The sequence below is a fragment of the Mytilus trossulus genome, chromosome 3 (assembly GCF_036588685.1).
Source record: "Mytilus trossulus isolate FHL-02 chromosome 3, PNRI_Mtr1.1.1.hap1, whole genome shotgun sequence".
NCBI lineage: Eukaryota > Metazoa > Mollusca > Bivalvia > Mytilida > Mytilidae > Mytilus > Mytilus trossulus.
In genome coordinates, this window is record NC_086375.1 from 77,407,646 (window position 1) to 77,425,067 (window position 17,422).

The 17,422-nt window shown below is 33.0% G+C and overlaps 1 protein-coding gene across 1 annotated transcript; it reads right to left on the reverse strand.

Moving 5' to 3' along the window:
- Positions 1 to 6,416: 6,416 nt before the first annotated feature.
- Positions 6,417 to 17,085, reverse strand: LOC134712488 (uncharacterized). The gene is made up of 3 exons (XM_063574083.1): positions 16,995 to 17,085; positions 11,269 to 11,337; positions 6,417 to 9,049 (listed from the first exon to the last, which is right to left on the reverse strand). Exons 2-3 carry the CDS (start codon positions 11,330 to 11,332, stop codon positions 8,160 to 8,162), a joined length of 954 nt encoding a protein of 317 aa, XP_063430153.1. The 5' UTR covers positions 11,333 to 11,337; positions 16,995 to 17,085; the 3' UTR covers positions 6,417 to 8,159.
- Between the last annotated feature and the right edge of the window lie 337 nt (positions 17,086 to 17,422).

The window sequence follows — 17,422 nt, forward strand, 5'->3', positions numbered from 1 at the left end:
CTTATGTTGTACTGTTACATTACTATCCTAGGTTAATGTGAGGGTTTCGGTGCCAGCAAACTCGTTTAACCCCGCCACATTATGGATGTGCATGTCCCAAGGCAGGTTCCTATTTGAGTGGTTGTCGTTGGTTCACGTCTGTCATATTCATTTTTCGCAAATTGTTTTGTTATTAAGTAGGTCATTGTATTTTTTTCCAATTGATTAGCTTCATGTTTTTCGTTTGGGGGCTTTTAAATGACTTTCATAAAGAGTCCATGTAGTGAAAACAAATCGCATGCTACTAAATACAAGACAAGAAGATGCAATGTATGTGTTCTATGGCTGTCCAAGGAGATTACTTTTAAACTCATACTAGTATAACCATTTTCTACATTTGAAAATCCTGTACCAAGTCAGGAATATGACAGTTCTTGTCAATTCGTTTTTGATGCGTTTTGTTATTTGATTTTGCCATGTGATTATGAACTTTCCTAATTGATTTTCCTCTGAGTTCAGCATTTTTGTGATTTTACTTTTTGCATGATGTGCGATGCAAACAGATTATTACGATAACTAACAAACTTTCAATTTACCAATATAAACATAATATTTTTCATTTTTTAACAGAAGATTTTATGCTTGAAATGCACTGAAAAGATATTCCCAAATCAATACGTTATGTTATTTTTTAACTTTAAACTTTTTGTTTTAGAAGCTGTGTAATTATTTATCAGAAATAAAATATTTATAAGATATATATTTATCAATTCTAGAAATATCTAGCAATTGCAAACACTGTCCAAACGTCTATCTTATATACTGATATTGACTATACAAATTGACTCCTTCTGTGAACTATACTAAAAAAAAAATAATTAACTATAACAACATATTCATTTGCAGCATTTGCTATTCCTCCTGTGTTTGTTGGACTTTGTCTTTGCCATCATTGTAATGTATTTGTTTCTTCTAAATCTTAGTTCGTTTTGGTTCATCTATGCTTATGACCTTCTACTAAAATTAATTTAGTGACCTCAGTGGTCAAGTGGTCTGGTCACTTTTTATCAGCCTTCAGAATATTATAACTGATACGTCCACTTCATTTTAACTTTGATGGATATTTGTCTCATTAACAACCTAACCACATCTACATATTGGTATAACACGGTGGGTATGGTTGTCCTGCGAGAGAACGTTCTTTGCTGGTGATTTTGTCCTGTCAGGTGCTGGTGGGTCCTGATTCTGTGCTGGTGAGTTTGTTTACATTGTATCAGAACGGCTGTTTTGTTGCTTAATTTTTCTCTGATGCGTCATAAGTACCATGCAAAGTATATTACAACAATATTATATTGCAATAGTCGTGCAAATTCGTTAAACGGAATTGTCCTGACGCTGTGCTGGTCATAAGAAAGACGGTCCTGGTTCTGTGCTCCTATGTCCTGTTTCTGTGCCTTTATATTTTAGTTAAAAGTGACATATATTCAAGATCATTGATGCTGTACTGTTATTGACTAATTAACTGTTGTCTGCTTTCTTGAAATTGACATTGTTGTGAATCTGTTTACTGTTATTATGAGAGAAAAATTACCCCTATCTTTTTTTATTTTTTTTTAAATTAACTGTAATCTTATTTATTGGCCTGTTAATGAAACCCTTCTTGCCCCCTTTTAAGATAAGAACATATGTTTACGATTTTCGGGATTACGATAATTTTTCAAGATCACCAAAATACGTTGTAATTTATACAATACTTATATAAAGTAGATGATGTGGTATGTTTGTTGTCAATGGACACATTTACATAAGAAACCAGAGGAAGTATGTGTTAACAACCATACGTCATCGTACGACCTTCAACAATAACCCATAAAATAAAAATGTAAAAGGTTTTGCATAAAAATGGAGAGCAAAAATATAGAACAAAGGACTTTCTGAGCGTTTGAATCATATGTCTTTAGCAGCTTAAACACATTTGTGTGTGAACAATTTGGTGCTGACTATAAGAATGACAATAGTATTGCGGGTTTGTTGGGGTTTGGTTTTTTTTTTGGGGGGGGGGATAAGTTAGAGCGAGGTTACAATGAAAGTTTTAAGCTTGAAATAGTTTCTCGTAAGATTTAAAAGTTGTATTTTAAAAGAAAATGTATCTTATAGCTATTAAGAACCACTTGCTGTATCTGTAAGATTTTTTCAACATATTTTTTTTGTCTGAACGGTTATCAGGTATTTCTTTTCGAAAGTTCGATAGAACACTAAAAAAATCACTCTTTTATGAAAGGGCAGACTAGAATATGTCAGAGACTGAAGACGAGATAACCTTTGTACAGAGATTTTTGTTATGTTTAGCATGGGATCAACACAAAGGTACATTATCCTTAAAAATCTATTTAAAAGTATTTGAAACTACCGTTTGCTTTGTTAATAAAATTAACGGTACCAATTTTCTTGCACCAGATGCGCATTTCGACAATACATGTCTCTTCAGTTGTGCCTTCAGCGCTAACAAACATGTCTATGCGGCATGGGCTTTGATCATTGTTGAAGCATCAATGTAAGGGGTATTTAATATCTTAATAAAACTATTCTTAGTTTAGATACTATATATTGTTATCTGATATATGACGAAAATGTTGCCCTTTTATGTAATTATGTAATACAAGTTACGATCATTTGAAAACACATATTAAGTAGCCAAATGGATGCACAAGAGCTAAAATAGGAGTAATAGATCCTATTGACAACAATTATCTGCCCAATTTTATTGATTGTGTAACATTTGTTTCAAATATGACCAACTTCTTATCCAAAATCACCAGCACCGTATCAGGACCCACCAGCACAGTATCAGGACATGAATGAATTGAGAAAATGCTAAATTTTTAATAAATTGCAATGTTTTTTCACATTTTTCAAAATAGTTTTGTCGTGTGGATTGCGGTTTTGAAAGCGGACTCTATGAGCATTTTTGTTTTATTTTTTTAATTCCAGATTTTCTGAAAATGAGCATTTTTGTGTTACGCTTACTGAAACAGTTAAGAGGGTCAACTTTTTTTTATGGTTTACACATGAACCCATAAGAAACAAAATTGAAAAATCTCAATTGTTTTCTTCCATTTTTTATGAGTGAAAACGGCAAAAATCATCATTTTCGTCTTTGTTTGCATTTTTTCATTGATCACCAGCACCCGTCAGGACCGAATCAACAGCACAGAACGTTCTCCACCGTGTATAAGCAGTTCATCTTCTGTATCACTAGCATGTCTTTGGCAGGTGCGTCAGTCAACTCCACACTTGACTTGACCAGGATTGTCGGATTCCTATCGGGGCTCGTAGGTTTTCTCCGGCTGTCTCAGCATTCTCCGCAAAACCTACCACCACGGTAAAGCCACAAGTGCTAAAGTTTCAGTCCTGTGGTAAAGTATTAGGTGAATTCTTGTTATGCATAGATATAAACAAATGTGGTACGAGTTCCAATCAGAGCAACTCTATATCCAAGTCACAATTTGTAACAAGAAAATTATTATAGGTCAAATAACGGCCTTCAACACGGAGCCTTGGCTCACACCGAACAACAAGCTATTAAAACAATTCAAACAGGAAAACCAACGGTATAATCTATATAAAAAATTAGAAACGAGAAACACTAATGAACAACATCAACAAACGACAACCACTGAACAACAGGTTCCTGACTTAATACAGGGACAAACAAATGACGAGGGTTTAACCGTTTTATCAGGCGTCAACCTTCACCCTTTATACCTGAAACAGAACTACAAAATTAAAACATATAGCGACGCTTTATAAAATATCAAATACAAATGGTTTAATTGGCCCAAAAAGAAATATTAGCAAATTATATGCATGAATTTTTCTTTAAAATTTTGTCTTTTTAAATGTTGTACTCTTCGGAGCGATATTTCTTTTTAGTACTGCTGTAGTTTTAAGCAATCAACTGGATCTCAAAGACATACTGAAAATAAACTTGTTCCATCAATATAGACGTTTTGTTATACATTCTATGAGTAGAAAATATGTTAAGATTCATATCTTGTCCCTTTTTACGGTTGCTACAGTTTTGGTTTATGTGCAATGGGACTAGGAACGGCGTGTATAGATACTGTCCGCTTTGAAATATTTCAACGTTGAAATTAGTAAGTGATGTTGTCATCGTTATATATATATATACATCTAATAAAGGTATGTTTTTATTTACTCTTCTGCATATTAATTTACGTCAGATTTCTTTTTATTGTTGCTGTTGTACTTGTACTTGTGTTTTTGTTATCTTCTATAAGACATTAAGGTGAACTTTCTGCATTGATATATGCTGTATTCCTTAAAACCTCTCATTATTTTCAATCCTAGGCATGTTGTCTGATTTGACCGCTTACATACGACACCATACTTTCTACCGATCGGAATCAGAAGGTGGAGTCCGGGTGGTATGTTGTCTGATTTGACCACTTACATACGACACCATACTTTCTACCGATCGGAATCAAAAGGTGGAGTCCGGGTGGTATGTTGTCTGATTTGACCGCTTACATACGACACCATACTTTCTACCGATCGGAATCAGAAGGTGGAGTCCGGGTGGTATGTTGATGATCAGTCTTAATTAGGGAATTTGTTGTCTGGATGTCTTTTGTGGTTTTTTCGTCTGTTGTTGGGTTATTGTCTTATTGATACATGTATACCCCAATCCAACTATTATGTAGCTAAGAACACTGTACATGTGTATTACAATCGATATTAAGGTATAGCAGGGAATCATTTTATCTTTTTATTGATATTGGTACTGTCTTTTATTACTATACTTTTTCGGTGGGTTTCAACGACCTTGACTGGCTGTTAAACCCTCACAAGGTCAGCTGGTACTTTAAGATGCTTTATGTGAGCCATTTTACTGTACACATTTTATCGACATATCTCTTATGTATAAATGCTTGAAATACTCCCATTTGTTCGTTTTCTTTGTTTTATCTAATGTCAAAACGACAAACACAAAAGGCCGTTCTTTACAGTATATATACATATAAAATAAGTTCTTTCCATTTCAATATCCTATTTGATTATTTCACTGAGATATCACTTGTCTAAATGAAAGATAAATCTTGAATGAGTTTCCTCCCCCTTTTTATCCATGATAATATGCTGGTATATCTGTGGCACAGATGATTTCTGATATGTTCAACTAATCGTTACTACAATCCCATTTTTCATCATTTATGACACAATCGAAAGTTTAAATGAGCAACACGGCAGATGTCGTTGATTCTTGAGTCTGAGTACAAACATCGTGCTCGAAAGTTTTATGACCGCAAGGCCAAGTCTTTTTGGGATTCTATAGTTTTTCCTGTTTTTTCATTAGATGATTTGTTTGAAAAAGTAAAATCACAAAAATTCTCCATTTTGAAACATGGCGTTGTTGGTCTATTTTTGATTAGTATATTTTTATTGACATTTTGGTTTATTTCTTCCTGTTTAAATGTTGTATTGTAAATAGTGAAGTTGAAATCACCTCTTCGTGAATGTTTCGGACGCCATCACGAGTTGGTTGACTGTTATGGAATATCCGTTTCACGGATGATATCGGATATGTTCCAAATGTCGTAATTACAGTGTACAATCCAGTTCCATTTGCTCGAATGAGACCTACCAAATAAGACTATTTACAAAGTTTGTAACAACAGAAGCAGCACGACTGGTGCCACATGTGAAAAAGGATTTGCTCACTCTTCAAGGGTATCTAAGATCACCCCAAGTTTTTGGTGGTGTTCGTGTTGCTTAGTCTATATTTTTTATGTTGTGTTTTGTGAACTTATTGTCTTTGTGACTTTTTCTTTTGTGTACCCATGGCGTTGTCATTTCAATTTTTGAATGATGAGTTTGTAAGTCCCTCTTTTGAATTTTCTTCTCATCATTTACATAGCTTCACAAAAGTAAGTCGACTGAAAGGAATCGAAAATGTAGTCATGCTTTTATTTTTATCAATGACTGATTGGTTCCTAGTTGAAAACAACACACTTGATTAAAAGTATCACAGTTATTTATTAGGTAAGAATGTAAGACAGCACATATATACATGTATTATAAAAATAACAATCTATGAGTAATGGTTTACAAAATTAATTACTTGTTACTACTAGTTATTCACATAATGAATTTGTCAGTCATTGCAGAAGATGACATTAAAAGAAGTGTAAGATTTCTTTTGAATTTGAATTAAAATTTACTGGTGTTTTTTTTTTACTTTTTAAATTGCACATGGTTGTCAACTTCGAAAGAAAGAAAAAAAATAATGGACTTGAATTATGGTTTCTTGTTACTGCTTGTACACTAGATTTATACGGATTATAAGCATATAATTTATATGCCAGACTTTTCATGGCTATTCTCCCCAACGTTTACCAGTAGATATTTTGTGTGAATTTTGAACTGAAGCGGAAGATGTTAAATCTGGCGGATTATTGCTTCATCACGTCCTAAAATAATATTATTATTCTGAAACCAACAATTTAAGGCACGAAAACAAATGTATACATATATACCAGTCAATACAATTTTACTGCGCAAATAACATGGTTGCCATATAAAAAAAAAGGAATGGCATTACACTGTCTCGGAATATAACAATTATTTGCTCGAGATTCAGAAACTGATAGAAATAACGAATTTGTATTCCGTTTGGTACCGAGAGTACGCTACATGACCGGCACACAAACTACATAGGAACGTAAATAAAAAAGTCTGTGAAATAACAATATGATAACAATGTAACAGGACGGAATAAATATTAAATACTAATCTATCAATATAACAATATGCATTGAATAATATTTAAAAATACAATTTACAATAAAACATAATTATTATTAACAACTTTGCGCAAATCAGAGATTAAGATTAGCATGCGGCAGATTAAAGATATTTTTTTGGAAAAATATAACGTGAATTTAAGTTTGTTCCCAATTATTTCGGTCAAAATAGGAAATATTTGATGTAACAAATGAAAAATGATTCCAGAGTCACATCGGGTCAAGTTGCGAAAAATTAAAGTCAGTAGTGGTAAAATGGAAAATTAATTAGTTACCTCTTAAAAATAAATTTCAGATATTATTACATGATTTAAAATAAAAACAGAAGTATAAACTAATGTAATAGAGAGGGGGAAAACAATTCATTTTTTATAACATTAAAATAACTTTGCGATGTATAGCCACAAAGATAACCTTCTGTCTATAATATTAAAAAAAAATCATAAAAAAAATATTTCTATAGCAAAGTAGCACTTTTGATACGAATACCAAACAACATAGCATTTATAAAAGCAGTCTCTAGAAAACATTCACTTCAATGTATCTACATGTATGCAATGTTCACAATATACAATCTACCCCGCTTTAAATCCGAGACAGTTATCATTTGTCAGTTAAATTACCCCTTTTTTTGTTTTCCCATTCAACAAAGCAGACACACAATCATGTTGTGTTCGTCAAAATTTCTGCTGGTTGAATGGACTTGAATGCATTCTTTGCATGATAATAGCTTTTTTTCAATATCAACATTGCTTTTTTGTTGTTGCCTACTACACTTATTAAGGATGATTCGAATCAAATACACAAAGTTTAAACGAATTGAAAACGAAATATTCAAAAAAATTGTGTCGAATACGATTAAGGCAATTTATATGGTCTAGGGTAGAACAACTTTAACGTTGCTAACAATTTAACATTTATTGGTGACATCTTCAGGATTAAAATAAAATGAACAGGGTATTAGATCTACTAAAGAGAGAACAATATCTAAAAAGTACATGGATGTATATGTAGCAGTAAACAGATCATAGCATTTCTGCAATGATATCAACAATCTAATTTATTTTCGTCTATTTTGAAATACCCTTTCTTTCGAATGTATAAATGTATATCGTTTCTTTGTATTTTATATATTACAAATGGACGAATTAGATTACAAATTTCATCCAGAAAATAAGGTAAATAACATTTACATTTAATTTATCTGTTAAATCTTAATTCAGTTTCAACTCTCTGTAATCAGTTACTGCCAATTCTCGTGAAAAGTTGTTGTTGACTTTTTTTAAAGAAAGATCATAAGATAATTCGTTTCAGTATCTTGTTTCAGCAGCATTAAAGAATAAAGTCAAGAAAAAGTTATTCAGCAACAAAAACTAAACGTTTAGGTTTTTTGTATCCTGGCTGGCCCGGTTGGCCATTGTCAACACGTAACAACTGAGCGGCTTGCCGTGCCAAAGCATATTGCTCCATAGCATTCATTGCTTTTCTCGGGTCATTGGCTCTGTTAGACACTGCGTGGATCTTTCGAGGATTCATAGAAATTTCTTCGACTGAGTCTCGGCGTCCAAAATCGTAAGGGGGTGGTGGACTTGGTGGCATGTGCATGTCAGGATGTGGTTTCCGGTTTGGTGCTTTGTACGGCTGCTTGTCAGTCGGTTGATTGATCGAGAGTGGCTTTAGGTTTAATTTCTGTTCCTGTGCCGGGGCTGGTGGTGGAGGTGGGTGTCCTTTATCTTTTGTGGGATACAGGGAATCCTCGTCAGGTATTGCCCATGGTAACGGAGTGCTATTTTCTCTTTCTACTGCAAGTTTGACATCCGAAGTAGAAGTCGCGTGTTTTCTGCCTTGAGCTTGGTTACTCTGGTTCTTAGCAGCAAATGTAGCTGCCATTGCAGCACGTGTTGCACTTCTTCCAGTATTTTCGTATTTCGTATCATTGAAGTTATTGTTATGTTCGCCACTGCTGTTAGCTGTAATAAGTTCGTCGTCTTCATCATCAAGTAGTCTTTTCTTTTTAGCCTTCTTGTTTTTCTTCTTTTTACAATCATCATATCCCTTACAGACGCAGTAAATTACACAAAATCCTCCATAAACCAGCACGATAAGGGGAAGTACACCCCACATAGCAAGATTGTTAGGGTCATCGTAGAATTCTTTTATTTTGTCAAAAATGGACTTTTCTGGTTCTATAGTGGAATTTAAAAGTCGTCTTCCTGCCCATCCTAAATTTGGGTGAATTGGCTCAGCTACAAAATATAAGTTATATAGACATATGAAATTATTTCTGCTAGTCAATTTAAGGACAAGTGGTTGTTTTCTCTGTTTAGCGTTTGGTTGCATGTTTTCGTGGTCTGGGATTTGAAATAAAACGAGCACATATCGTTGCATGTTTATTTGAAAATCTGCTATCTATGAAATTTACTTTCCAAAACTATAGTCTACATAACTTCACATATTATCAAACGAACAGTTTATTTTTCTTCATTTATTGTCTACGCGATTGGGATAGCAAACACAATAATGGCAGGGATCAAGAGACTACCCCCTATCATTTGGTTGTAAAAGGACTATTTATAGAACCTTATATGAACTTTTCGTTGACAGAACCTTTTTATATACATGTAGTCGACGTACTCAAATCAGGCTCAAAATGGATTATGATAAATAACCTCCATTTTTAAATAATATACATGATCAACCAATGTAAAAGACGTCAAATTAAGAACACTTCGATGCAGAGAAAACTTGCACTAATTCATTGCTAATCTAAAGAAATTAAGAGTTTCAATGCTAGGTTTATAATCAATACTATCTTTGTTAATTGTTAATGTTTGCTTACTGTATGGAAAGTTTTCGGTTTCTTAAAAACCCACATTCAACCAAACAAAATTCATATTGTATTTACGATCGACAGTTATATTTAATTTGTGTTGTTTCAATTAAAACATAAATTTTTAATGATTTTTCTTAAAACTATTATTTTCAATTATATGAAGGTGTAGTGAGTATTTCCGTTAATATTAAGGACTAATGAATCTAATCATGAACCAGTGGCGGATCCAGGAATTGTCATAAGTGGGGGCCCACTGACTGACCTAAGAGGGGGCCCGCTCCAGTCACGCTTCAGTGATTCCCTATATAGGCAACCATTTTTTTTCCCAAAAAGGGGGGGCCCGGGCCCCCTGCCCCCCCCTAAATCCGCCTCTGTGAACAATAGGAAAGTGCATTTATTGACTTAAAGCTATACATAGATAACTTCACTGAAATACATGCAGAATTATAGCTCCAATTTAGGATTTGGTTGGTGATCCTGATACAGCAAGCTAACATATTACGTGTTGTTCACATGATGAAGATATAATCTTCAAATAAGTTTAAATGAGGTCTGGATCTGGCATGTCAGTAGCTGCAAGTTGTCTTTTGTTCTTTTATATATTAATGTCATTTTGCTTAGTTTCTTTTGTTACCTATTCTGACATAGGACTGGGACTTCTTTTACATGGAGTGTGCTAGCCCGTCAAATAGACGTTTTTGTAAAGTTTGCAATGACAATGTATCCGTTGAGGACGAAATAGTTAAATGTCCTTTATATTTGTGTGAAAGAAACAATGCCTTCGCTGACTTTCAGCAAAGTAACAACATAGACTTTTCCGTTCTTTCTGATGACGAAATACTCATTAAATTGCTAACTACAGACTGTAAACTAGTGTCAAACTATATATTCAATATTTCAAAAATCAGAACTCAGTTACAATCTCATTGTGATATTTAAATAATCTTGTTTTAAAATGTTCTTGAAGGATTAATTTCATATCTTCTATATTAGCGCAAATTATAGATATTAATTGACAGTGCTTCGTAAGCCTTTGAAGGCTGGCTGATTGACGTTGTATTAATGTATGTAAAATAATTGTTATATCAGGTTGCACTATAAATATATTATATATATATATGTCGTTTCTTTATTCTACATTGACTAGAGGTATAGGGGAGGGTTGAGATCACACAAGACATGTTCAAACCCGCGGCATTTGTGGCTGTCCCAAGTCAGGAGCCTCTGGCCTTTTGTTAGTTATGAATGTTTTTTTTTTATTTTAGTTTATTTATGTGTTTTGGAGTTTAGTATGACGTCCATTTTTAATGAACTTTTATTAAGGGACCAGCAGAGGACCACCTCCGTTGGTGGAATTACTCGCTGCGATGAAGTCCCATTGGTGGCCTTTGGCTGTTGTCTGCTCTTTGATCGGGTGGTTGTCGTTTTATCATATTTTCTTTTCGTCTTGTACAGTATGTTCTTGTTTTGTTCTGTTATACCACTGAACATGTAAATAAGAAACGAAGGGACATACTGACCGCTAAATATAACCCAAGTCGTTTCACTTAGATGGGGGTATAAAAAAACACCCTCAAATGATTGAAATAACTTGTAAAATGTTAATTTTTCGAAGGAATGATTTTTACTTACCAAGTATAAAAGAAATGCTTTGCTGAACAAATACTGTCCAAAGCACAGCAGATAACGTATTCATTTTCACTGAAATTAGTAAAAAAAAAGAAATTACACATTTTAAGAAAATTCATCTCGGCAATGGAAATGTTTGTCTTAAAAAAACATATTTATTTTTATAATGATTAATACTCGTCTTGGTTTGTTTGTGTATTTTTGTTGATGACAGTTTTAGACATTGGATAATTTCTTTGATTTTGACTCAAATTGCTTTGGTAAAGTTGTATGTAGACATAAAATAAGCTTTATTAGAATTCTTCTACATCACTACCTTTTATCTACTCATTTTGTTAGTGTGATCCCAATTCAAAGCTATCTAACTGATCTATATCATCATATACTAGTTACTGTTGATGACGTCTTTACACTAAATCCAGAGAATGTTGGATGTGTACAAATTAATAATTTAGTTTTAGATGCATGATTTTGTATGAGTTTTATTGGCCTTTGACTATAGCTGTCAGTTACTGTCAGTACTCTTAGATCTGTACGCTGTGTCTTTTTTGTTGTGATGGATGTATTATGTATACATTTCCTGTCACGTTCAGACTGTGTTTTGATACTTGTTTTCTGCTTTCTGTCAATCTGATGAGTTCAGCCTTTTCAACAAATTCTTATGTTTTACTGCTGCATCATTTTCATAGGGAGAGAGTTTGGTGCCAGCAATTGTGTTTATCTTCTCCATATCTATGCGACCCTATCGAAAGTCCGTATCCTGTAGTTTAGTGGTTTTCGTAAAAAAAAATTGTTATAAATTTGGCTGTTTTTCATGTTGATGCCATTTATAGCCCACTATACGGTATGCTTCTGTCCCAAGCCAGGAGCCTCTGGCCTTTGTTATAGTCTTGTATTCTTTTTTATTTTAGTTTCTTGTGTACAATTTTGAGTTTAGTATGGCGTTCATTAACACTGAACTAGTATATATATATTTGTTTAGGGGCCAGCTGAAGGACGCCTCCGGTTGCGGGAATTTCTCGCTGCATTCCAGACATGTTGATGACTTCTGCTGTTGTCTGTTCTATGGTCGGGTTGTTGTCTCTTTGACACATTCTCCATTTCCATTCTCAATTTTATTCATTTATTTAAGGCCGTAGAGTTGCCTGCAATCGCTTACACCCACTTTATTTGAACTTTAGTGGATAATTGTCTCATTGATCCATCATACCGTATCTCCTTATTTTGATCATGGAAGTATTGAATTGACATCCTTTTCATTTTATTTTAATGTTCTGATATAAATATAATGTACTTTTTACGACATTTTCATTTGTCTATATGTCTATTGAATATCTGACGTATTATCAAATGAAATACATGATGTTTGAATCGATTAAAACTTACATCAATTATTGATGACTTTTGCAAAATTCAACGAACTGTGAAATAATAATGCTATAGCAGAGAGACCAATAAGCCACCAATAATGCAATTAAAGCTGGTGTTTCTATCCTGCAATTCAACTTCGACGCTTTATGCATATATTTTTTTATGTTCATATCTTAACTTTATAGAAATCGACATTCAATTATAAAGGACTACTGTGCAAAAGTTTGTTTTTTTACTTTACCGTTCGCTCACTGGCACAGAACAACAGAACAAGTAGATACTAAGCAAAACAGTATTTGTTTATCTGTTGTTTATTTATGCAGAATAAAGATAAAAAACGAAAGACTGTTTTGACCTTGTTTGGTTACATGATTGATTCTTGGTTGCTTTACGTCCAGTAGCCAATATTTCATTCATGTTCAGGACGAGAAGTTTGTTTAATAAAAGTTTATATGCCTTTGAAATATTGAAATTATGGGCCACGGAGCCATTTTTAAAACTTTGGATTGTGCAACATTGTCAATGTTATTTATTTAAACATGGTTATTATTAAGTTGTTACATTTCTGGGTATAACACTAGAATATGGGGTGTGGTCATAGGGTCCAAATAAGAAATCATGTATCAAAACAACTTTCAGGTAAACGTGTTGCTCGTGTTTAGATATCAAAGGATATGTGTCACTTTTTTCACAGATTTTGAAGTTTTTAGGCCAAATGCAAATATGTAATTCGTAGCACTCTTCTCCTCCGCTCTTTGGTCTTAAAATTACATCATGACACAAATGAAGGTACTGATATCTAACCGACTAATAATGAATCTCATGTGAACATCAAAGTTTAAAGATTTAAGAGTAAACTTTTCGATTTTTGAATCGAAAGGGCCACAAAAAGGAACCCTTATCTAGTGTAACTTATGTTCTATTTGAATTAAAGACAATAATGTTGTTGTTTTTTAAATGATTGCCAATCTTAAGATGTGCGTAGTCATATTGGTGAGGAGGTTTCAGAGAAAATGTATTTAATTGCAGTAGACCGCAAAACTCTTGATATAACTGAGGATCGAGTCCAGTATAAGTTTGTTCATAACTCTATCGACATCAGAGGTTTTAATTTTTTCTGGTGATAGCTTATATTGTAAAGAAACAATGCAAAATAGTACCTAGTCACAAGAGAGAAAAAATAATTCAAAGAAAACACAGTAGATGTATGGTTTACAATGATGACGTCAATAAATTTAAAAATTCTTACTTTCATTGATTACCAATTTCAATAATACAACGTTGTTAATAAAATAACTTCTTTAATTGAAGTCTCGGGGGAAATATTGGCAAATATCTAATACTTGAATGGCCTAAGTGGTTGAAAAGTACTAGCATTAAGAAAATAAATTCAAGATGTGTTTTCTATGAATAAGATATACTTCCTTAAGTCTATACAATTACAGGTGACTGAAAACATTTCCTAGCATTCGTGAAAGTTTCACATCAAAGAAAAACGTGCCATTCTGCCTTACTTTTCATGATACTAGTATTAAATTTAATTATTGTTTGTGAGAGGATAAAACATTTAAAATGTAAAAAAATACACTGGAATACTTTTTTGGTTTAAAGTTTAACTCAATAAGCCTTTTATGTAGCGTGAAAAACGGTCCAAAATCATGTTTTCGTACATAAAGATTTTAAAATCTTTTACACGGACAAACGATGACCCCTCGATATAGTCTAATCTTCAAAACAGTAATTTTCGAGAAATCTTAATTTAAAATAAAAACAAGTGATTGAGGAAGGTGCAAATACTAAGTACACTTGTATTTTTTTGGCGAACTTGCAAAAATACCGCCGAAATAAAATCTACAGAAAGATACAAGGTAGATGTTTTGAAAGCATTCATTTGCCTTTCTACTCCCGGTACATTTCGGCAGCATATTAATGGAATTCCTGATTATCCAAGGGGAAAATATCATCAAGAGAACGGAAAGTATTGTTAAATTTATCAATTAAATGGAATTTAGATGGGTCTTTACTGCTGGACTGAGTTTTGCCATAACAGTACAGGAACACGTCTGATATTAAAGGGGAACAATTGGTGCCCATATGAGTACCTATATTATGTCGATAAACTGTGTTGCTGAAACATACATAAATATTGTCATGGAGACAAATTAATGTTTGAATCATCTCATCACACTTCCAATAAATACATCTACATCTAGCACGTTTACCTTTCTCATTTTAGACAATTCATTATATGAGTTGCAGCAAATTAAGACGACCATTTAATTAAATAGGTAAACTACTGTTAGGTAATATTGTATGGAAGGGTAGTATAAAGAGTGCGAAAATCAAACTGTCAGCCTAATCAAATAGACCATCAACAGCAAGTAATCTATCTAAAACATGCAAAGATTTTTTTCACTCTAAAATGGAATAATTCTTCGATAGTTCTTAAGGAACTCGCAAAAAGCACCGGAAGGGTAGTAGTAGAATATATGTTTTAGATCGAGATGATTATCGAAAATTTATAGGTTACTGTGCTTGTTTTTAGGGGGGGGAATGATGTCGATGACTGACCGGTTTCAATTTTTTTTAAATGTATATTTTCCTACAAAAAGATTCAAAGTTAGTTTATTTTAAAGCTTTGATAAAGTGCCCTTATCAAAAGTAAAATGAAATGTTCATGTACTTTTATTTGTTTCATTTAAAACATGATGACTCTTCGTATACAAAATATGTAAAATTTGTTGAGCTTTATTCAGAAGTTTAACAAGGTTCTTGTTATGTCATTTTTATGCCCCACCTACGATAGTAGAGGGGCATTATGTTTTCTGGTCTGTGACTCCGTTCGTCCGTGCGTCCGTTCGCTTCAGGTTAAAGTTTTTGGTCAAGGTATTTTTTAAAGAAGTTGAAGTCCAATCAACTTGAAATTTAGTACACATGTTCCCCATGATATGATCTTTCTAATTTTAATGCCAAATTATAGCTTTTACCCCAATTTTATGGTCCACTGAACATAGAAAATGATAGTGTGAAGTTCAGGTTAAAGTTTTTGGTCAAGGTAGTTTTTGATGAAGTTAAAGTCCAATCAACTTGAAACTTAGTACACATGTTTTCTATGATATGATCTTTCTAATTTTAATTCAAAATTAAAGTTTTGACCCCAATTTCACGGTTTACGGAACATAGAAAATGATAGTGCGAGTGGGGCATCCGTGTACTATGGGCACATTCTTGTTATAACATTTTTTTTAGCTGAATTTCAATGATTTGAATCAAATATATAAAAACATAATTTAACCGTGCTAAATATTGTAGAGAATTTTTATCAAGTGTTTTGTCGGCTATTAAAGACCCCATGCAAGTACTATATTGTATAAAAACTTAAATTTATACATTTTAAATTTTATTCGTAAGCATATCTTAAATGGAAAGTTTTATAATATCTTTTTGTTCATGTTTTTTTTTTTATTTGAGTTCATTTCCATTGTGGATTTTAAAAAGACGCCTCACACCAAATGTTACATTCCCTACAATATAAGCTGTTATTCTGACAAAGACAAGTTTATTAGAACAACGACAAAGCATTAACGTTGTAACTCATTCAATTGATAATCAGTCTTCTGCAATGTTTTGTTCCGGATTTTCAGTCTTTGTTTTAACGATGCCAAATACATAGTAAAATAAACTTGTAATAACCGAAATGTATCGACTCATTAAAAAGATTGGGATCTTGTGGGATCTTTTCAAATCTAGCATCAAGTTTCAAAACTCTTCCCGAAAAGACCTTTTGCAAATACAAAATACATGATAAGAAGGTAATTAGATAGCATAACCCGTCGAAGAACAGAAAACACTATGCAAAAGAAAAGAAAAAGACAACAGTTAACCAAACAGGACACAGAAGTCTGAACTGAAGTCCGACCCCTGTAACCCCACCCTAAACCCCAGTCCCAGATATGGTTGGGAGTAATTTGTAACGTTACTAAAGAAATGTAATATTTCCTGCTCAACTAGTTGCACCCATTGTTTTGTAGACAGTTTTTTTTTTAAATTTTCATGATAATAATCCGATGGTAGTGTAATTTGTTTAATTTAGCAATTTTCTCATTTACACATACATACATATATACATTGTCGACTTTGTATAATTAGTTATTGCCTAAATGACTGAAAGTGTGAGAAAGATTTGAAACTTGATTCTGACGTTTTATTCAGATTTTCTATTTCGAAAATGGCTGACAGCAGGGAAATTAATTCGTACAATGTGTCCATACTTATTTCATGAACTTGAGTTACAGAAAGATGAGAACAGTTTGATTATGATATGTACTCGTTTTACACAGAATCGTGAAATTACTTACCTCCTATAAGTGTTGGTTTTCTACATACTTTGTATTCTCTTGATTAGCCGTGTGATGACTGTGACAGAACATACGGGTACTGAAAACCAGATGACAAAATCAATAGCTTCTGAACCAACAATTCTTTGGTGCTATTGACATTTTATCTGGGCACCCGATGGGATTGTATTGAACTACAAACAGTATAAGAATTGTAGCATTCATAGAAACTAAACTTTTTAAATACCATTCATATTCTGACAACCGATGCTGTGTTAAAGACTTGTTCTGTTTGGTGGGCACCCTTTAAAAGTAAAAAAAAACCCCTAAATATTGAAGCTTTCTTTTCAAGAAAAACATCGATATACTTTCTTTGTCATTTAACATATCAAATAAAATGTCCTTATCATTTATTATTTGATATACTAGCTAATATACGCAGTCAAAGT